The sequence below is a fragment of the Mixophyes fleayi genome, chromosome 11 (assembly GCF_038048845.1).
Source record: "Mixophyes fleayi isolate aMixFle1 chromosome 11, aMixFle1.hap1, whole genome shotgun sequence".
Classification (NCBI taxonomy): domain Eukaryota; kingdom Metazoa; phylum Chordata; class Amphibia; order Anura; family Limnodynastidae; genus Mixophyes; species Mixophyes fleayi.
In genome coordinates this window covers 3143293-3167047 of record NC_134412.1, presented here as the reverse complement: position 1 = coordinate 3167047, position 23755 = coordinate 3143293, and the positions used below count along the sequence as shown (strand labels likewise).

Sequence of the window (23755 nt, the reverse complement as noted above, 5' to 3'; positions counted from 1 at the left end):
GGAGAAAAGAACATAGCAGAAGGCCTCAGAATATGGCAGTATAGTAGCACTAGTATATACAGATTTAGTCATAGGCTGGTGTAGATAGAGAGTTGTGACTGCAGGAGAACGCACTGATCATAATGTCAGCTCATGGCTGCAGATGACATATCACATAGGCCGTGTGCGCTGCTATAATCGTATGTGAAGTGTGCGGTAATTGCTCCAGAGTCCCGACTGAGCGATTACAGAAATACACAATGTAAAGTATAAACAACAGACACCCCAAAACTGTTGCCCATCTAGGAAACAGAGCTGTATAATTTATTCATGCACTTGATATATACACCATTTATACACATAGAAATCTATATATTTACACTCACATATGTACATAATTGGGGAACAGCTGCTATGTACAAGCACATCTGCAACCAAGCTGCTAATTACGTCTCTGTATCTTCCCGAGCCTACCCGCTGTGCCACGTTGTGCCGTCACCACACAGCTAACCCTTTCTCTGCTGCCAGTCTGTCCATGCCAACGTTCTGTTCATACAGACAAAAGACCCTGCGCTACACGTCCTTACGCCGATGGCTTCAATGCAAAGAAGTCTGAACTTTTAAATATACAGCCCACCCCACCCCACCCCACCCCAATTATTCCTACCAGTACATTATTACACATCCTAATAATACATAAATAAGCTTATTAAGTGCGACCTCTGTGTTAGACAATAAGGCACTTAAGCTGACCACACGCGCTACAATTCCACTGCTTGGACACTTACGAGTGGCAAAATTGGGCAAGATCCTGGCATTTTGGTGCTTGGACTGAGGTGCCGGTCCTCCTCTTGCGTCACCGGTGCCTATAGGTGCGGTCAGAAGACACATTATACCGCGGCCATCTCTGCTCAGCATCCGACAACATGTACCAGCATGCCCAATAATTTTAGTGGATTATTTTCGGACACAGGTGGTTTTTTTGGGAGCATGTACGCTCCAATATCATAATGCGACCAGCAGCCTTATGCAGGCAGTACGCTCTTATGTGCCGTAAGACGGCAGACCGTCCAGCCGCATGATGGCGTACGGCAAACACAGGATCCGATTAATTCCTCGTCTTCTACAACGGAATACTACACTCTATAAAGACAAACTATTATAATAATGCAGCACAGAGCACTTGATCTGTTAGCAATAAAATCTTGGTGTAACGAGACCCGATAGCAATAAATACTGTGTTTAACGAGAAGAGGGTTCTCTCAGCATTACTTGTGGGGAGGTGAAACGCGTTACACAGAGCGGCGGAGTTGCAATTATCTATTTGATTAGTTTTTTTTACTCAGTTTAAGAGTAAAAGGTGTCGTTCTAGTGTCTAAATGAGCAAATTATGAATCTAAACTTATTATGTCACCACCGTGCATCTGTTAATGAATCAGGGCTGCTGTTGACATTACAAGTGGAATATACTGCATTTCCCTGGAGCATTTTATTGGTTACTCTTCCTATGAACGGAACAACTAATTAGTTTACTTCTTAGAGAGCTTGGATTGCTGAACCTCCATTCCAGAGTCTCTCAGCCTCTGTGGAGGGAGCTGAAGAGCTCCTCACCGCGAGAATTGGTTCACTAAAAGCCATCACTACCTGCAGCTTACTCTCTCCCTTCCCTCCCCCCTCAGGACCAATATGGCAGTCAATGCTTTGCACTATCCATTATAGAAGGTCAATTATTTGCCAAAAGAAAATTGCTGCATACTTCCTAAGGCACCTTGTACTCGTGTGTAAAGATGATCCGCGGGGAAACGTCGTTGTCTAGTTAAAAGCTATTTTGTCCATTATCAATTACACTTCAACAGAAATGTTTACATTTAGTTATAGTCCATCATTTTTTTTGCATCTATTTTTGTGGACTTTTTGGTAGGGAGAAAAGAAGGTGTTAAATGTGCAAAATAGATCTAACCAGAGTAATTTAACTATAACCCCATCCTATCTCTATCCACCGGTTAGATACGCACACTAGCAGAGTTTACCTAACCAGTACATTTTGGTCTCTCTTGACCTTTAATGGGCAGGACTTGTGTGGTCCTCTGAATACACCCATTCGTCACACCATCTGGTCGACATCAATAGTTTCAACCTATTTGCGGTAAAAACTATTTGTGTTAGTTGAAACCCGTCTCAGTGGTCGGATACATGCAGAGGGCTACATATATCTGCTAAAGACCTTCATTAAGAGATGCTCGCCATACACAGAGCGATTCTGCCCTTCAGCACAACGTCAAGATCCAATTGTCCAATTTGGCCACATGTAAGTTGTTTATGAGCATCTGCTGCAATCTCAGGTCAATTTCCCAATAACGGCAGTGTGCAGCTAGCATTGGATACACTGGGTTGGATACATGTTATCAAACAGTTTAGGTCTACAATGCTCCTTGTACCCTTCCACAAAATTTTGCCACGGTGGCTGTCTCACACGATTTACCATTTGTATTCTTCTATCATAATGCCATAACCTTTTTTCCCCCCAATAAATATATTGTTTCGGTGATGCCAAGGAACTGAAACCCTTTATTCATCCACAGAATACCTCCACGGGTCTGTGGGCCAGCAGTTGACTTGAACCAAACTATAAAAGGATGTTTTGGTTTTTTTTTTAAGAAGGGGGAGACCGGAACCCACCAAAGGCACAAACACCTCTAATGAACCTTGTGTCCACAACCTTGGGCTGCATGACACTATTCACAAGCGCGGTGTGTGAAGCTATAGATCACAAACTCACCCAAAAATAAGTTATCTGCCAACGAAACGGTCTACACTCTATCCAGTCTAGAGATCTACTAATGCCGGAGGACAAGTTTTGTTCTCACCAGAGGTCATCACCTCGTTCCAGAAGGTCGCATTGAGCAGCTGAAGAAGGCTGTAAACATTCCCGAGTACCTAACTAATAACAAAATGTAACATCATCGAGGGGGGCTAATTCCTGGTGTCCCCACAGACTAAAAAGAAAATACAGAAAGCTATAGGATGAGAGGCAGCTGCCATAACAACAACGTGCTGTCCGTGTCTCCTCCGGACTGGCCACTGCCGGTGGAAGGATTAAAGTTCCGATACCCGGGTCCTCCTGATACTATAACCACGGAGGTGATCTCCTTACGATGAGCATCTCTGGCGCAAGGTCGGCTTCTAAACCACACATCGGGGTCATCAGTCATCTCATATATAGAACCATCCTCTTCAGTGGTCTCCAGACTACTATTGTCCGCCCTGTAGCCCTCTCTGGCGGAGAGGTGATGGCCGGGGAGGTGAGATGTTCCCCGCAGCCGGTACTGGAGAAGAATCCCTTTCAGACGAGATGGAGGGAGGTTTTCAGAAGATGGCTCTTGGGATTGGCTATTTGGAGTCTCTTTTGCCGACGCCGTTGCGCCCTCGCTGTCCCGGACATCTTCTGATGACCCATGCTCTGTCCTAAGAGCTTCTGGAGCCATTGTACTACAGGCTACATTGAGAAACTGCACCGGCCCACAATGTCCATTCAGGGAAACCATTCCTTTGCCTATTGGAATAGACGGAGAGATAACAGATAATGCAGCAAGTATGGCATGTAACCTCATCTACTCTATGTGACGCAGTAATGTGCTGGACCATCCGGTGGATATCTGTTTCTAATTGCTAATGAGCTACCATTATTTTATATCAGAATGAACCTTTCTGGACACAATATCCCCATTATAAAACACTGTGGCTCAGGAATAGTGAGCATCCAAGAGAAAATATAGGACTCCTCAGGCTGCGGGCACCTCGTCAGTGTGCGACTGCATTGATCAATAGGAAATAACCAATAGGATATTACTGGTCCGCGCAATCATCTAATTTTATCCCCATCTAAAATCTAGCTATGCCCCTCCGTAGGGCAGATGAGGGCAAAGACAGTCGCCCTATTTGTTCCTATTATAATCTGCCGTGGCTGGGACCCCAAGATAGGTTGGGACCTGTGTATTTTTCACCTCCTCCTCTCCGCACCCCTGGTGAGACATATGAACAATTTAGAACTAGAGAAAACACCTTATATAATGAACTTCTCCCAGATTTATTGCTGGAAGGTTTAACAGCAGTGTATTGGCTGCGGGCTACAGTTGCGGCAGTACATCGGGGGCGTGGTCTACAGTTGCAGGAGTATATCGGGGTGTGGTCTACAGTTGCGGCAGTGTATCAGGGGCGTGGTCTACAGTTGCAGGAGTATATTGGGGGCGTGGTCTACAGTTGCAGGAGTATATCGGGGTGTGGTCTACAGTTGCGGCAGTGTATCGGGGGTGTGGTCTACAGTTGCAGGAGTATATCGGGGGCGTGGTCTACAGTTGCAGGAGTATATCGGGGGCGTGGTCTACAGTTGCAGGAGTATATCGGGGGCGTGGTCTACAGTTGCAGGAGTATATCGGGGGCGTGGTCTACAGTTGCAGGAGTATATCCTGGGGCGTGGTCTACAGTTGCAGGAGTATATCCTGGGGCGTGGTCTACAGTTGCGGCAGTGTATCGGGGGCGTGGTCTACAGTTGCAGGAGTATATCCTGGGGCGTGGTCTACAGTTGCAGGAGTATATTGGGGTGTGGTCTACAGTTGCGGCAGTGTATCGGGGGCGTGGTCTACAGTTGCGGCAGTGTATCGGGGTGTGGTCTACAGTTGCGGCAGTGTATCGGGGTGTGGTCTACAGTTGCGGCAGTGTATCGGGGTGTGGTCTACAGTTGCAGGAGTATATCGGGGGCGTGGTCTACAGTTGCAGGAGTATATCGGGGGCGTGGTCTACAGTTGCAGGAGTATATCGGGGGCGTGGTCTACAGTTGCAGGAGTATATCGGGGGCGTGGTCTACAGTTGCAGGAGTATATCGGGGGCGTGGTCTACAGTTGCAGGAGTATATTGGGGGCGTGGTATACAGTTGCAGGAGTATATCGGGGGCGTGGTATACAGTTGCGGCAGTGTTTTGGTGAAGGTATTGTACAACAGGGTTTTTTCGTTTCCATTACAGTAAAGGAGACCTCCAGCATAACTCCTACCTGTGATTTTGGGGATCCCCTCCAACTTTGGCACAGGTAATGTGATTACAATGCCCAGATGTGTGCCCACCCACAGCAATCCCTGGCAAATGAGCAGGGCTGTAACACGAGGATTCTTCTGCCCTGTGGAGAGAGGACACAGAGAGGTGATCACATTATATTACATAATGATTACCCACCTGCGCTGCACACTATGTAACAGACACAACACATAGAAGGACGCACAGTGCTGGAGGCATGTTATCATTAGCAGGCAGACTTCACATAGATCATACAAGAGAATTAGACGAGGACTCCCTGCCAGGGTTTAGCATGTTGAGAGTGTCAGCTTGGATTAGGCCCGACGCTCGCTGATTATCCTGAGCAGGAGCCAGGAATAGGGGCTGCGGCCAATCTGTACTATATGGTTAACAAGGCAATCACTATCCCTTCCATTCACCCCAGGACAGACGTCATCCGAGACATTGTATCTCTGATAATGATCTGTTCTCTTACACAGACATATCTGCTGCATGTACCAGCTCTAATACCGGAACATACAGCAAAGTATTCACAATCTGTTATTTTCTTTTCTTACAGAATGGAGTAAAAATGCTGCTTTGGAGAAATTCTTATCTACAAAAAAATATATCAGCAAATACCAATAGACTGTTACCCGTCAGTAATAGTATTAGTAGACTATTAGCTAGCAGTAACAGCCGAGTACTAATGGAGTATTACCTGGAAGTAACAGAGTTCGGGTGGAGATATTGATCTCTTGCAGTAGTTCCAGGGTCTCGGTGTGGAAGAGACGAATCGATGAGCCCTCGGAGAACGCCATCCACACCCCCCCGCCAGAGTGGATCATGTGAGTAACACTCACCCCCTCATCTTGCAGGGCCTCGAAACTCTGCCGGGGGTAAATAAAAGAGGGAGAAGTAAGATGGCGCTGAGATCACAGCTATAAGATTACTTATTACAGTCATCCCAGGTCTGGGAGTACCACTCCTGACACTAAATAAACCCTATGGGCAAGCAGAATAAGACAGCGCCCCCTAGTGAGCCCTGAAGACTGTGCAGCATTCTCCAGAGCTATGTGCATACTGTTCCACATAAAACAGGATTATCTAACCACCGAGCCCCTGTGGTGCCGAATCGAAAATAAATTCCAGGCAAAGACTAATTAATTTACACCTCCATCTCCCCGCTAATCAATAGATATAATTAAATCCCGGTTACAATTGTTCCTGCAGTAAGCTGTGACTGTGTCATTACCACGCTATGCAATGACCAAACTCAATGAAGCGTAGCGCCATCAGCCGCATGGGGGCGAAGCATGACGCCAGCGATACAACCAATATCCCAGAGGGGGGGGGGGGGGCACAGCGCACGGCCGGCTAGTTCTATTCTGTTCATATAAGATGCCAGGAAATAAAGACTATTCTACACTAGGACAGATAGTAACACTGGATTATTAAGTACATTTTGTAAAACTATATTCTAATTTGCCTCTAACATCCTGCACTCCCCACCCCGGTTGTCTCTAAATAATCTAGTCCAGATAAAGCCTATTCACGGGGTATTTACCCCTGTGACACCTGCCAAAATGAGCTCAGCTATATAACTGTGATAACAGATGTGCATATTATTAGCTAGAAATATCCACAATGCTCAGTCACTCCTCTGCAGCCAGCTGTCATGGGAGGAAGGGGGAGGAGCCACTACATAGACAGAGTGTGACTCACAGCCTGGCCGACTTACACTGCAGAAATGCACTGTGGTGATTGGTGGATCCATACACAGGGGCGGGGCCATTTCACAGTATCTCAAATACCCTTAGGCCCAGCTCTTTGATCTGGAAGAGACCCCATGTGGGAGGGACTTCAGTAATGAGGGGGAGAGGGGTTGATACATTACTTTGTTACGGGCCTGCAGCGGATTGTCAGGGTAACACTGAACAGTGTATGTTACCCCCATGGTTCATAACTAAAATAATGTATATTTTGGGGTTTAGCTGTCCTTTAATTGTAGGTAATATGTACAAATTAATTGATAGTGTTACTGTTATTTTTAATATTTTCCATCCGGAGCCAGTAGCATCGCCCCAGACTGTACATCTGGTTTGTCAGGGGTTCCAAGAACGGTCACCAAATATTAATATAGTAATAAATTCTGTCATTATAAACAAGGGATGTAAAATAAAAACCCCTTAACAGTATTTTAGGCTGCTATTTATTCCCCCCTTTCCCCATGTGAAGCAGCGAACGCCCAGCAACATTTATAAAACGTTGGAGAGAGTACACACAGATCTGCACATCTGTTTGACCCAACATTCTCTGCTCTCCCTGCACATTGGGAGGAAGCCGTCCAGTGCGTGTCTGTGATTATCACTGGCTGGCGATGTATTATTCATCAGGAGCAGAGTTATGAGGTTTAATAGATGCAAACTTAGTTTGTAATTAAATACTGAAGTGTAGAAAAGAAGTAACAGAGAAAACCGCAGATGAAGAATGATCCCTGGGGGTCCGGGGGGGAGGGGGTCTATATACTGTGCCAGAGCTCCCAGCCATCCCAACAGCATTACATTATCTCATGCAGAAGATTTATGTGAAGGACACGGACAATCTGACACCCAGAATAACAGAGCATTACCTGGACTTTGAGGAGCTCCGTTTCCAGCACGGTCACTCGGTTCCGGCAGCTCGCCCATATACAGTCATCCAGGACCAACAACGCTCGGATCGGGCTGGTTCCAACTCGCACAGTGGAGGAACTTTCAGGATCCCACAGGCCTCCTGGTAAGTGACCAATGAGAGAGAGGATGATGGAGAGTCGATGGTCCCAGCTTCGAACATCACACAATGTAGCCAGAATCTGGCTTTGTATGATCTAGACCACACCTGGTTCAAGGTGCAGAACCACAAAACAGCAATAATATCCATCCAATGCAAGTGACTATGTCCCTCTCCCCCCTCACACACTGAATCCCACCAGTACCGAAAGATCAATTTGTAGTTTCTTTTATTTTCTATGTTTCAATGATGCACTCAAAGCTATTTCTTATTTTAAATATCTTATTGAATAATCATACATATTTCTTGAGAGTACCACCGCTTGTTCCAACTATATTTGGTGCGTGAACTGGAATTATCCTCTCACGTTATCTTCCCCCCACTTCTTACCTTGGTTCTGGGGGTACAGGGCCAAGGTGCCGTCTTCCAGTCCCGCACACAGGTAGTTGGGACTCAGCCGGAGACAGAGAACAGGCTGCAGTCCGGGACTCTTAAGGGCCATCAAACACGTGGAGCCGGTGTCCACACTGCTGTATACCATGATACTGCCAGGGAATAGAGGGCTGTTAGGGGTCCTGACGCTGAAAGCTTTATACATGACCATGTCATAGGAAACATTGTGTCACCAACAACAGGAAAGATCTGAAACACTGTGACCCTGCATCATCTGCGACTCTTTATCTATAATTCACAGCAACATCAGCGTTACACATCGTAATACAAGCTCATATACCTGTCTGAAGACTCAAAACAATCTCTGCTTATAAAGAGCGAGCTGATAAAGTTACTGCTAGCGGCCGGGAGAGTGATTGTATATCCACCCCCCAGAAGTGGGAGCGTCAGAGGAGTCACTTTAATATCACAGCACTCGGAGGAGCAGAGATGTCTGATCCAGTCTCCAGCTGACTGGACGAATTTTTGATCGATTCAAAGATTTGAGAAAGAAGAAAAGGTTCAGCTGCGGTCAGACCGGTGTGCCAACCATTCTGAACGCGTTACACAGATACATTTGTAACTGATTTTTTTAATGCCAACCTCACATTAAAACCAAAAGATGTTAAAATATTTTTTTATTATCTAAAAATATTATTTATATAGTGTTTTAAATTTAAAATATTTAAAAAGATTGAGCTCGAGCTGGGGCCAATGTCTGAGAACCGGTGAAATTCTATAATATTCTGACCCAGTTTATTACAGACGATACCAGTGAAGCTCATTCTATCTCCTTGAAAGAGGATCACACAGTGCAGACATAGGATGTACAATCTGTGCTCTTATATAGTGCCCCTTACGGCGCCCAACCACGACATGTCTGTTTTTGGGTGGTCAGTTTAACTATTGTGGCCAACTGTCTGTGGCCTCCAAAACAATCCTTCTACACCATTAAATGATCTGATCCTACCATGTAAAAATTACGGGATCTCTTATCCAGAAACTCGTTATCCACAAAGTTCTGAAAGAACTTCATGATGAAGCCAAACACAGACCTAATCTCTCTCTCCTCCTACATTACAATAGCTCATATCTTTACTGTTGTCGGATATAATTGTGTGTATTTGACAATGGATTACACATTATTTATTGGTTATATTTGGCGGGAACGTGTCTTGGACAGGAGGATGACCAGTAAGCATCATACTCTGTATTGACCACATCACCATACAACAAAGACGTTATAAAACACTCATGGTCTCTCACCTTCCGTCCTCCAGTCCCACACACACCGACGGATGCACCGGCGCCGACATAAAGTCCTCCTCGTTTTCTCCGCCCTCATCGCTCGTTTTACAGCACACGTTCTCCACGCACAAGACGCGGGACGGCAGCGGGAAGGCTTTCAACATTCTTGGAGACGTGTGGTTCAAAGAGAAGATCTGGACCTGCCCCACTCCCTCTTCCTGACCCCCACCAACCTGCGGAGAGAGGAAGAAGAAGATGAGAGACGCTGCACAAACGCAGGCTCACACAGATATAGTGCTTTAATCTACACCATAGCTCATTCTTGTAATGGATGCATAGAAAACACACACACAATACACGATCAGTATTTATTACAGGAGTTCTGTTCTACAATACGGCCACACCTGGTTCTACAACAACTGTTTCCCAGGATCCCAGACAGTATTCTTTGACTGGGGAGGTTGCAATCATCAGATCTACGTTCACTCACATCTACTCTTAGAACTGGTATAACAGAACCCATTAAAGTTTCAGTAACCCAAGACAACTTACCCATAAGTACCCCTGAGGCAGCGATGTACTGACAGATGAGAAACCCAGGAGCGAGGTCTGTACCGGGCTGTGTACGGCTCCTCCCAGCTGCAACAAGAACAGAGAGAGAGAGAATTCTATAAGATACAGGAGCAGCTTACGACGGAGCGAGAGGTTGGCTGCGGTCACATGACTCTCAGGGTTATAAGACCTGCAGGACAGGAGTATCGTCAGCTTGGAGTCATCTGGCACGTCTCCTGTAGCAGATGGGCCTTTACTTGCTACAGAACTGCAGAATATGTTCCCCGTTTATAAATAAATGATCAAAGGAACAGTGGGATAATGAACGCTGCCCAATCTGCCACTTGGCTGGCGTCCTTCTCATTTACTGCTGCAAGGCCGGCAGGAAGAGGAATAAAGTAAACTTTTTAAATAACCCTAGTTGACTCCATGAAAGGGTCTGGAGCCCTCGGCCTCTGTGATTGTCAGCGGGCTCGGGGGACGGGAGAGCGGGGCACAAAGCTGGCACTTATTGTGATGAGGAATCGCATTTCTTTTAATTAGAGTAAACAGCAATGTGTGATGTGCAGGAACAGCGAGCTCTGCGTTCCCGAAGGAGCCGCGTCGGGCTGCCCAGGAGTCCATCTGATGATCTGTCACGTTCCAGCTGTTACCCGTCATGAAGAGCTGGATAAACCGACAGCGCTAAAGAGAGCGGAGTGACTTATCCTTTTCCTGCTCACACCGCTGAGGTCCTCACAGATTGAGTAATGTCCTATCTACACTGCCTGGCTCTGCTCCTCCTACATAATGGTGGACAGATCGAAATTTGTTAAGATTTTACAATAACTAAATTAGTCAATTACACGGAGCAGCAAGTTACCCATCAGGCGGGGTAATGAGTGTCTTAATAGAAGGATTAGCCACATTTAACACCTGTAGTACAGATACTGACAAGGTGCCATGAACACCTAGATTCATATCAGACGTAAACTTAAAACACCCGGCTAATTTGTGCACAAGATTTAGACACCTGTACGACACATGAAACAAGGTCGGCAATGAAGAGAATGGCTGCCAGTCTTGTTGATATTGCTACATTGACGCTGCAGATATACAACAAGGTCACATTAATGATCACGGGACGCAGGTACACTCAGTATATATACAGAGGAGAGACTTCATGCTCCTTTCCCCCATCCCCCCTGTATAAGATATTAAACTCGGCCGGATCTATAGCCAGACCCTAGTCATCTTCTTACTCTCTCTATCCAATTTACTTCACATTATAGAAGATTGCACACGATCTACCAATTACAATTTGCATAAATTTCATCCCTCTTAGGAAGATGAAAGAGAGATTTATCCTTGTCGGGATTTGAACCCGAGGACCGGGAGTCACGCGCAGTATACCGGGAGTCACGCGCAGTATACCGGGAGTCACGCGCAGTATACCGGGAGTCACGCGCAGTATACCGGGAGTCACGCGCAGTATACCGGGAGTCACGCGCAGTATACCGGGAGTCACGCGCAGTATACCGGGAGTCACGCGCAGTATACCGGGAGTCACACGCAGTATACCGGGAGTCACACGCAGTATATGATAACACTGATTCTTATTTAAAACAGCAACAAGAAAAATCTGTATTTTCTGCATTGACAGAATTAGTTTGCTGTGAATTATTAATTTCCAAATCAAACCACAAACGTCATTTACTAGTTAGTGAGTAATCCCAGCTTCTATCTTACCCTGTACCAACCTGAAACATGTATGTAACACGCTTCCCACAGCTACCATACTAACTGCACAAAACACAAATACTGTCATCGTCTACTAGCAGAACACAATCTTATCCACTGTTGTTATATTAAACGCACTATGTGCGGGGTCATGGTATCAAAATGCTCAATGGTTCGTGCAGGTTTATGTCCTCTTAACAACATCATCACTTTAGTATTCTGTACGGGAGACACAGGGGAGGAGGGTTATATAGTAACCAAATGTAAGTGTTTGGTATCACATAGCAAGCAATCGGCTTTAATCATCAAGAATTGTCCAACAGCGAATCAGAATGAATGAATCTAAAAAGGACGGTCAGTGGTTTAGTTTCCCCTGAATGTTGGCGCTCCAGACGGCCGTCGTCGTTCGCCTAATGTTGGCGCCAGCCCTGGTCTGTGTCTATTCAGTGCCAACTCACCTGTAAGTCCGATGCCTTGGTGGAGAAGGCGGGAAGACGGCAGACCAGCGTGGGCGACCAGAAGGGGATCTTGGTCTTCTTCTCCTCTTCCGGGCACAGCCAGCCGGGCTGGTTCTCTTCTCCTGGGGATGGGCGAGAACCAGACAATGAGAAACAATCAGGGGGGGAGGGAGGATTATATCACTTAATAGAACCATTTCAGCTAATTTAGCGACATTGAAGCTGCTTTATAAACTGCTGATAAATACGGATCAGAAGAACACACATTGGGCCGTATTACTGTTAGTTATTATCACATTTACCATGTATGTCACAAGCACCCTGGGCAAGTGCTGATGGTTTCTGCTCTATTAAAACAGCGCAATCCGTAAGGATCGATATTAAGTTACTTGTTATATAAGTCTCCTTGTGTGGAAGGTGCTTTAATCTCACTTTGAATGGAATATCAGTATAGTGTGAAACATCTGGAAACATCGTCCACATTGGATTTATCAATATAAAAGGGATAATAAAGGATTTTATACAACATAAGCTGCAGAGTATTGAGGTCTGTAACACGACCCCCCGAATATCCCAACCAGGAGATCCGTATTCTGCACCAGGGGTAGATTACAGAAACCATCGACCCAGGTTGAGACGCAGGGGTGATTTTATGAGGGCAAACCCAACACCTGCCCCACAAAATGCCCAAATCAATTCCAATAATAGTAAAAAATACAAATTCCAAGAATAACGCAAGAGATAAGTACACTGGGACAAGATACTGCCAGATAGATTTAAGAAATCATCAAAAATCAGAATATTATATTACCATTCATGTGGATCTAGAATATAGCAAAAGACCTGGAGATAGATGTACTAAGGTAAAGCGGAGGTGTTGCCCATAACAACCAATCAGATTCCAGCTATCACTTTGTAGCATGTACTAGATAAATGCTAGATCTGATTGGTTGCCACTCTTCCCTTTTAGAATGTTTAGTAAAGCTAACCCTAGTTGATATAGATTGCCCCTTAAAAAAAAAAAAAAAAACAATTGTAAAAGAGACTCTATTTATCAATGTCCCCATATGGATTCCCTTCACTATACTTTTTAAACGCAATTATTTTGGATGATTTTCAGGTTGTATTGTATATGGGTAATCATTAAATGAAGTATTTTGCAGTACACAGCAGGACGCAGGGAGTTACAGTCTCCACAAGATAAAATGACTTATTTATAATGTACTCCTTCCCGTTACACTTGAATATGCAGAGCGGCATTAAAGGTTTGGTACTCAGTCCCGTCTATGCAAATCTATTCATGAAAGTGAACTGAATCCTGAAATACGGGCTTAAACATTTGAAAACCCACCAGAGAGTTTGGTATTCCACTGGATATTAGCAAAACATTTGACAGAACAAGTAACATTTTTCCAGGTAATTGGGTATAATTTTAAGGTTTTACGTGATTCTTAAGCAGACTAAACATAAAAATATAGAAACGGACGGCAGAAAAGAACAGATTCCTCCGTCTATGTCGTTATTTCACAGCCTACATTCTTATCTTTCATTTTATATTTATTTTTGTGTTTGTTATGGGATTTTATTCATATACTTTGCAGTTATTATGGCCATAGAATATCCCTGCGTTCCTCCCACGTATGTTTATCTTTTTATTCGTTAGCTGTACGACAACGCCACCTCTGCTGGCAGACTGTGCTGCCCATCTATCGTCCGCTTCCATGTCACATATTATATTATCCCTTTTCTATCTCAGACTCGCACTATCAGTCATTTATTTACATCATATCTCCTCTCTCCGATAAACTGTAAATATTATGCCCCTGAATGCTTTCCTGATCAGTTATATTAACGTCATGTAATCTGGCCCCCCAGACCTGAGGAGAGATCTCACCAGTGACCTACAGAGATGTTAGTGACCCCCCACCTCTTCTAGCTACTAATACCTCTTCCTTTTATACAACAGGTTATCAACTGTGCAAGCACGGCACCTAAGAGTGTACACAGAACAGGAACGTGACTTGTACCCGTACTACCAGTTACTGAGAGACTCCCCTGGGGGCAAAACTATACAGGTCACCAAGGGCTCACAAATATATACCTCGGGCAAAAGTATCCACAGCTCATACTAGATAACGGGGGAACGATGTTGTTTCTCTGTAGAAAGGAAGAAATCCTGTTTTTCATCCCCCAGGAATAAATTTAGAGATATCACATAATTAGCCGCTTTGTTGATTCGTTTGTTTTAAATGTCGCTAATTAAATCCTGGTTTGAAAACCTGTGCTTTAACAAAAGAAAAAAGTCCCCAAAAAAACCCCATATGAACAAAAAGAGGCAACCGAGGAAACGGCGAAGGCAAGATTAACCCCTTCAGAGCCAGAAGCCGTATCCCCGGCAGTCCCTAGCACGCAGAGTTAGCAATCAAGCAGAGAAAAAGCAATTTCTTCCCATTAGAGTTGAATGGTCTTTTTTAATGAGTTACATTTCTCTTCCCTCTGGCTTCGCAGATAAAAAAAAATAAAAAAAAAAATAAAACCGGTTAAGACCACTAAACGCAATCATCCAACGCTCAGACACCGGGGCATTAAAAAGGGTGTTTTCAGGATGATTTAAAACAAATTTGCTGCTATTTAGCTTCCCGGCAGTGTCTGGAGGAGAGGAGAGGAAGATAACGATGAAACACGCAGGGTCTGAATCTTCTAAAAGCCCTGATGAGGCAGGGGACCGAGGAGAGCAGGAGAGGCCTATTCACACTGCTGACGCTTTTCTCCACAGACCGCTCGTTACTCTAACTATGCGCTCGCTAGCTTCTAAAATGCTTGCACAGTGGAAAACCTATCTCATTGTTATTTTCAAGAGAAGATTTCCATTCTTCCCTCCTCCCTTTAAAGACAGAACGGGCCACATACTGGAGATTATGCAGGCAAAGAAAAAAAAATTGGCTTGCACATGAGCCGATTCTTGAAAGGGGCGACGTGACTCAGTAAATCCCCCCCCCCCCCCTCCCCCTGACAATAGCTGAGCTCTGCAGATTACAGCTGGGACCGAAGTCAGCGGATAACTTCTACCGTCATCACACAATTGTCCTATTAAGGCAGCCCCCACTTACTCTGTGCGATCTTGGCCAAGTGCATTCGGTTCACCCAGGAAATTTTGCTTAGCGGATTTGGAGTGAGGAAAAGTACCATGAAGCTCATTGGTCGTCCGGACCTACAAGGGGGGGGAAATGAGAGAGGATTCGTTAAAATGATGGAACAGGCGGAGTCTGACTAAAGAATGCATCCCAGGTGCGCGGGATATATAATGTACAGGAGACAATGTCATACAATAAGGCTCAATGATGAAAGTGCAAACTCTCCGCCCAGACGCTGTTTTGTGAAGTCAAAGCGTTTACTTTCTCGCAAATGCACCCATTTTTAAATGGAAGCACATTGATTTGCGGACCAAGTTGTTGGTGTTTACAGGGGTGCAAAAGAGTTTGGGAGATGGGGCGGATCAGGGGCACGAGTGTAGCTATGTATGCACTCACATGAAAATATAGTTTTTGTTTATTTAATACCGTGTGCAGAAAGCGCACATAGGAAGAAGTTCCCCCGCTTGCAGTACGCTGGAGGTGCTGGGAATGGAATCGGGCTGTAAACTTATAAATGGACACATTTTGTACCTTCCCAGTTGCGGTTTTGGAAAAAGTTTCATTTTTAGGCATCGTTATTATACTTATTAACATGTCTTTATATAGTGGCAGAAATACCCTGTAGCGCTTTACAATTGAGAACAAAGACAGTAATAAGACAAGACTGGGTATTAACAGAGAGACAAAGCGGTAAGACGCTTACAATCTATAGGACAATGGGAGTTTGATACATATTGTATATTGGTCCAGCCAGATTGCAGTGGGAAAAAAGTGGGATTATAAGACCCAGTCACAACGAGGTAATGAGACATCCCATACACACAAAAGTGATACAATAAATACGTTTCCAATGTCCTCTCATGATCGTGGATTTAAAGGACGGTAAACCGAGCCGTACTTTAGGAGGAAACAGAAAGGTGTAAATGAATAAAGTGTCTGTAGTGATATTCTCCTCTTTCCCAGCTGTATACACATAACTAGGTGCATATTGATGTCCCTGAGATATTTCCAAGGACCAGGAAGTGGGATGCACCCCAAAATTATCCTATTATACGCCTGTGGCCACATAACGCAGCACTACTGATCTGCATTGTTTGTGGTTCACAAATAAGCCTTAATCTTTCACGTTATTTACACCAAGGGAAACATCTAAGCGTACTTGTAGATTGTGATCTTCTCCTTCCAGGTTCTCAGCAAATTCAGATCTATTAACATGAATCCATTATCAGGAATATTAACCTGATTTCTGAACAGAGGTAAGATGAGAAATGTCTCCAATGGGACAGTGCCCTCTGGTGGCCAAATCATTATAGATCATGTTCTTGTTTCCTCCTTGTGAATGCAGCATCCCTCACAGCAAGCAGAGCTCTATACCGTACTATTGTCACACTACACTGATATCCACACTCTCCTCCACGCTGCTGCGATTAGAACAGAGAGGTGAATCGTGGAGAAGGTACTGGAAGTGAATTTTTCAGTTTATTCAGTAACTTGGTTAAAATAACACTTTTACTGCTATTTATAGTAGCCAAGCAAATCAGTTTTCACCAAGCTACCTGCTATAGATAGATTGGAGCTGTGGAGATTTATGCTATAAACTCTGCATTGAGTCTGCCCACTCTCTGCTCCATCCTGTGGGTTCAAGCTCTCTGCGTCACTCAGCAGCGCATCTCCACACACATTCCGTGCTGCTCTGGCGTCCTTTTCTGGGTGCACTTGCCCACAGACGGGGATGGCAGAGCCCCTTTCTCCACACCCAGACTAAGGTTGCCGGAAAATTAGGACTACCAGGGAGTTAATCCCTGAGAGTGCAGGGAGGCACGGATAAAGCCAAAAGATTGGGGACACTCATGGGTACCCTGACTGTGCCACAATTACCAGCTGCTCTAGCCATACGTGTCAGTCACACACACAGGCAGAGAGCCATCACCACGGATACGAGAGTCAGACAAACACTCATTCATTTTGTCAGAAACAGCAACAGTTCTTATTTTGTTTCAAAGGTATCTGGAACACATGTATTGAAAGGATCTCACTCTTCGACCAGGGGCATTGGGTACAGTTTGCTTTTTATTGGCAAACCTTCCACATAGTGTACAAACCTATCTATTCCAGAGTTCCCACATCTATTACCTCTTAATCCCCTTCCGACGTACAGCCCACCCACCTTCCTTCTTTTGCCCCTGGGCCCCAGAACTCACTTGTCAGATTTCCGTGGCAGTTGGAGCTGGAGACGCAGGTGGCATTTGTTGGCAGACTGAATCTCATCCTCTTTCAGTCGGATCAGTCTCTGTAGCCCCAAACACCAGTCCTGAGCCACAGTCATGTTCAGATTCTGGGATGGAGAAGAGGACAACGTGAGACACCAAAGGTCAACATAGTGAAGAAAACATTTATAGAGAGACGTAGCATACTACAGCGATGATGAGTACAGAGGACATCTGTATTAAAGGAAATTATATACGCAAAGTACCAAAATTCACAAATCACTAGGAGGCACTTAAGTCCCCACTTCCATTTCCTGCTGTCCCAATTGAGTAAAGTAGGGTCTGGTCTGCGAGTACTGGGCACTGGACAGTCTGAAAACGGCCCAGATAGGAGCAGCATGCAAAACATAAAAGGTGGCCCACCTGGTACGAGCCCTGCAGGGTACTAATGAGCTGTGTGATCTGCTCCACAACCTCCAGGTCTTTCTTGACGTCCTGCAGTTCCTGATAGAGACGCGGAGAACCTAACGACACCTTATCTGAGGAGACAGACGTATTAGGGTGCGGATAACCATTTCTCTACATAGGAGACCCACAGAGACTGAGCGCACTTACTCTGACCCGCCGAGGGCGACTGCTTCTTTCCGACGGACTGCGGCCCGGCAGCCGCTTCTTTCGCAAACGCATTCCCTTCCTGCCCGAACTCCGCCACATGGAGCTGGGGTAAAGCAGCGTTCCACTTCAACACGTACCGAGGCCCCAGGGGAACCAAATTCCCAATATCTGGCTGCCCCCTGGAAAGAGAGAACAACGGGATGTTGGGCAAGTTTGGTGCATTACTCTGTGATTAGGAGACCCTATTATAAAGACCCCAGTGACTGTACAGTGATTATCAACTTTTGTACAACCCCTGCTTAATTTAACTCCCCTCTATATTACATTTAAAGGGGTCCCCAACCTGGGAATCCCCCTATTAACTTAAACAAGACTCTGTCCGTCAATAGTTCTTTTAATGACCTCTATGGAAGATCTACTGACAACTGCCAGCCAGAGTCATGTAATGGGGAGAGGATGTTGTCAGAGGTCCCCTCTATTTGCAATATAGGAGGATGTAATATTAAGCAGTGGTAGCCCATAAGATGACAACCTCTTTAATTTATAGTAAACCTATTTATCCCATATAGAAGATGGCTCCTCCGGCGGATACTCACTTGAAGTTGATATTGGCACACACCAGCACATCATTCAGTAGGAAGAGTTTGCGTTCCTTGGATTTCAGCAGCTGTCCCTTGTCCCCGTACACCATCTCAGTGAGGGTCTCACAGATGAGGAGCTGGTGCCTCCCAGAGCTCAGACTCTAGAAGATGAAACATTCATCTAAACTCAGAGACCACTCAACATAAGTACAGAGACTGAACTGTGGAGGTGCTGCCACCTGCTGGCGGTATTATATGTGCAGAGGATACGTCTAACAGCACTTATTATTAAACTGGAGGATACAGGTACCTGATCTATATACACATCTTGTTATCCTCAGTATCTCCATCCTATAACACCACCCAACACTACATCACACTAATTACATCTTTACCAATCTGACACAGGTACCTGATCTATATACACATTCCTGTTATCCTCAGCAACCAATCAGCAAGTCAGACAACGTCTGATTGGTGAATTTTAATGCAGATCCTTTGAGTTCCATACTGGAATCACACTTATTGGAGAGACCTCCCGGGAGTTTGGACATTTCCTCACCTTATGGAGGGCGCTTCGGTCGTTTATACTTTTGCACAGCTGCTGGATCTCAGCCACTTGGTCAGCGACTCGTTTCTGCTCGTTGAGCTTCTCTGCCAGAGTCTCCAATTCTGTGAGAGCCAGCTGTAGCGACAGGCGGTCTGCGTGTCCCCGAGGTGTGTTCTTCAACATGTCCTGCAGGACAGACAGTTACACGTGACGGGTCGGAGACACAGAGGCGTGTTCAACAACATGTCCTGCAGGACAGACAGTTACACGTGACTGGTTGGAGACACAGAGGCATGTTCTACACGTCCTGCAGGACAGACAGTTACACGTGACAGGTCGGAGAGGCAGCTTGGACAAGCCTGGGAGACAGGGATTTACCTGGAGAAGAAGGATGAACTGTGGAAATCGCTGGATTGGTTTCACCATCAACCCATAGAGAGTCACCCTGTCCGGACTAGCCGATTGTTTCTTCTGTATAATAAATATATAACACAGCAAATTACAAAACAGATGGTGCGAGACCCCGGTAAAACGAAGACCCCCCTCGATCTTATTCTGTACCAGGAGGAAATAATGAAAAATGACAATGCTCCAAATATACAGGTTTGTCCGGGAGGAGAATATACAACCTCTGTCCCCATCTCACCTTCAGGAACTCCAGAAAGGTCAGCTTGGTGAGACACGCCTTCTTAATGATGGTCATGGCGTTGGTGAAGTTATTGACGTAGTCGCTGTACACATCTAGTACCATGGACTTGGAGAACTGGGGGAGTAAAGAGAGATCATGTAAACACATGGAAGGTTGTTCAGAAGGTCAAGAGAAGAGAGGGGGTAGCAGCGGGAAACTGAAGGGCGCAAAAGAGAGGAAAAAGTTCAGCTGAAAATCAGGTGGCAAAGAAACACGAGAGAAGAAAGCGGCAGTATGTAAAGAGAGGGGGGGGGTCAGCAGAGCGGATGGGGAGGAGTCAGCAGAGAGGATGGGGGAGGAGTCAGCAGAGCGGATGGGGGGGGGCTGCTAGTAAAGGATTAAAGAGCAAAGAAAGTATTTGGGGCCCCTTCTCCCTACAATAAAAAGGGAGGATAATATGTTCCCCCCAAACAGGCCCTTCAGTGCCCATTGGGCCTTAGGCAGAAGCCTATGTTGCCTAATGAATGGCATGGGCTCAGCAAATAGATGCAACACAGGATTCTCAGGTTCCCTAACAAGACTATAGTGGATAGCAAAAGTATTCAACCCCCTAAAAAGTGAACATATGTGTCTGTATTACAAACGACACATGCAGATTGTTCCAGACAGTATTTTTTTTGCAAATCAGTGGGCTCTTAAAGGAAATATTCAACAATTCATTCATCTGTCTGCAGATATACTTTATTTAATTTTTTTCCAACAAAAACTGAAAAATGGAAATTGCATAAGTATTAAAACCCCATGCTGTGGAACCTCCAAAATTTACACAGGTGAAAGGTACTGTCCTGACAATTGCGTTTGTTAGCCTCTACCTGTGAATCATTAAAAGGTCAGCTTTTATGGATAAAAGACCCCCTAATTTAAATAGCATTGGTCATACTGTGACTCAGAGAAAGCTGGGATAACGAAGACCACAGAGCATTCTGGGAATATCAAAGATAAAGTTATAGACATGACAAAGTTAGGAAAAGGCTACAATATAATATCCCAGTGAGCACTGCCTAGACAAGGCCGACCCTCAACACTCAGCGTCACAACAAGAAGGAGACTTGTGAGGCCTCCACAGAGAGGACAACTACCACTACGAAGGAGCTGCAGAGATCAGGGGCACCTGCCAACCATATCAAGAGCTCTGTATACAACTGGCCTGTACGGGGGAGCTGGCAGGAGCAGATCTGTGGGGGGAGGGGGGGGAATCAGGTTTTTGGTCAGATGAGACAAAAATGAGGATTTTCGGCCCCATTTCAAAATGCTATATGTGGGGCAAACAGCAATCACCATCCCAACAGTGAGGTCTGGAAGACAACTAGAGCCTGGGATGCCATTCAGCGGGACAATGATCCCAAGCACAAGGCCAAAGCAACACTGGCCTAATGAATGTTCTACAACGGCCAAGTCAAAGTCCAGCGGGTAATTTTTAAAGAGGCAATCCCTTTAAAGGCATTTCCGCTTTAATTTTTCACTGCAAACTCGCCGATTTACGGCGACTTGCAGAAATCGACACTTAATACATTTACCCCCAGATCTCAATCCAAACAGGATTCTGTGGCACTATTTGAATTTCAGTCCACAAGCGTCATCCAACCAACCAACCTGGGGAAAATCTGCAAGGAAGAAAGGCCAAAAATCACTCCCAAGCTGTGTACAAACCTGGTAGAACCTTACCCCAAAAGACTTACAGCTGTTATTGCAGCAAAAGGTGGTTCTACAAAGAACTAGTCTGTGTGGGTTTGCATACTTATGCAAGCACCATTTTTCTGTTTTTTGTTTTTTTTTAAAAATCTGCCTACAAATAATGAACTGGGGGTTTCACTTTAAGAGCCTAATGGTTCACAATAAAAAACGCTGGCTGGAACAATCTGTGGAATGGTCATTTGTACAACAGAGAAATCTGTTGACTTTATATGGGGTTTGAATACTTTTACAAGTTGCTGAATATCGAAATTGCTGGTTCCCATGAGACAGTCATGTATTAAACAAATATAATACCCCTATGTTTGTACTAAACCACAGTAATTAGATGCGGCAGCACCACAAATTCACAACAATAAATGCAAAATAAACCCCAAAAATAGAATTTAAATGAAGAAACTCGGCAGCGGAAGCCTATAATCAGAAGACATCCATCTCACAGCTGGTCACACGTCCTCTTTTGGTCAAGTTTCCACAATTATGAAATATTTGTCACAGCTGCTTCTAAATGCTCAGAAAATACATTTTATTGAAGAATCAAAAGTGCCCAGAACAAGTATCTGCATCACGGACCGGCTGGGTAAATTACCAGTCGGGTACAACCAAGCGGACCCCTAATCTGTGCCGATAATCCCAGCTGTAGAAGTCATCCTACAGCCGCACAGCCACTAATCACAGGCTCCACAAACCACAGCGGAGGATCACAGATTGCACAATATAATGATAATAACATAAAAAATAAAAGTGCTGTTGAAACTTAACAAAACAATCAGAACAATATCATGTAAAGCAGAACAAGGGACATTTATAAATTCTGCTCTACGGGTAACTGCGCAGAGAGGTGGCGCTGCCCACTTGCGTCCGCCATCATTAATAATTAATAGCATCTCTGCGCAGTTACTGGTGGTGCGGGACGCAGGGTAACAGGAGAGACAGCAGAGATGGAAACACAAATCAGTCATCAACGTATTATGTACAGATAGAGTTCATAGCGCATACTAGGAGCTCACCGAGGCCACAAATAGGTCGCCGATCTTCTCTGTGGAGTCCCACTCCGCCACGCGCGAGGACAGGGCGATCTGGAAGACGGAGTGGCAATGCAGAATCTCCTTCACCCGCGAGAAAACCAGCTGGCACTTGCGGGTGCTCAGCAGCTTGGGCTCCATCTCCAGGAGAGGGTTGCGGTAATCCTGGAAGGAAGAAGCGACACCAGTAACGGACGTAGAACGGGCACAGGAATGATCAGACTGTAATAATAATAATCGCCCCCGATGTGATATACAGCTCCTGGTTTATCACTGTGTTTAGATAGTTAGAGAGAGATTTTATTATGAAATAAATATCAGTTATTTATTATGTATTATTGTTTTAATAGTTTATCTCGAACTGTATTTTATTTTCATATTAAGTAACAAGTATTTTCCAAGCTATTTCTATTTACACCTTTTTTCCTCCTTGTATCAATTTAATTTAACACATTAGAAACAAAAATAGATCTCGTTTTCCATGTACGCTGTCATTACTCCGATTAGTTTCTCAGCTAGAGGAACATTTTGTGGGTTTTGTGAAATACAATAAGAATTTATAATGTTCTGTTCCCCGGCAGCCAAGACTCTCAGTTCCCTGTTTTCAGGATAATTGCATCATAGCACAGATGCTTTGTAGAAATTTGCACCACACTAATTTTTAGGTTGTTGCCTTCACTAGTACATGTGTGGAAATTTTCAATTACATAGTTCCCACAAATTAAACTTATTTTAATCAATAGTAAATGAAAGAAGAAAACAACGATTGGAAAACTTTTCTTTTCATTTGTACCCGGTAATCTGTTTCCTCCTTCTGCTTGCTTGGAAATCTTCTCTTAGCGACTCCAGAAAGGAGAGAGATTCAGTAGCAATCCCAGCTCTTTATAGCTTTATTAAGCCCCAATTTGTCATTTAATGGCAAATCCCCCAAATGTCCTAGTGTGCCATTCCGATTAAATTTTTCAATATTAATATTTACTAATATAGCACCAATCACATTACACAGCATTGTACAGAGGATATGCAATCACACACATCAGTCCCTGTCCCACTGAG

At 44.7% G+C, this 23755-nt stretch overlaps 1 protein-coding gene across 5 annotated transcripts in view; it reads right to left on the bottom strand.

The window, feature by feature from the left end:
• Positions 1-268: 268 nt before the first annotated feature.
• The window catches only part of ARHGEF10L (Rho guanine nucleotide exchange factor 10 like), a 66463-nt gene continuing 42976 nt past the window's right edge, over positions 269-23755 (bottom strand). For all 5 annotated transcript variants that reach the window (XM_075190632.1, XM_075190629.1, XM_075190631.1 and 2 more), the window contains 17 exons: positions 22685-22864; positions 19941-20057; positions 19673-19765; positions 19307-19480; positions 18760-18905; positions 18164-18342; positions 17972-18087; positions 17543-17676; positions 15318-15418; positions 12208-12329; positions 10031-10117; positions 9497-9711; positions 8189-8343; positions 7659-7801; positions 5748-5916; positions 5028-5150; positions 269-3532 (listed from right to left, as the gene is read on the bottom strand). In XM_075190632.1, the coding sequence (XP_075046733.1) occupies positions 2997-3532; positions 5028-5150; positions 5748-5916; positions 7659-7801; positions 8189-8343; positions 9497-9711; positions 10031-10117; positions 12208-12329; positions 15318-15418; positions 17543-17676; positions 17972-18087; positions 18164-18342; positions 18760-18905; positions 19307-19480; positions 19673-19765; positions 19941-20057; positions 22685-22864 (2790 nt within the window). In that variant the 3' untranslated portion in view covers positions 269-2996. The remainder of the gene's footprint in view (positions 3533-5027; positions 5151-5747; positions 5917-7658; positions 7802-8188; positions 8344-9496; positions 9712-10030; positions 10118-12207; positions 12330-15317; positions 15419-17542; positions 17677-17971; positions 18088-18163; positions 18343-18759; positions 18906-19306; positions 19481-19672; positions 19766-19940; positions 20058-22684; positions 22865-23755) is intronic.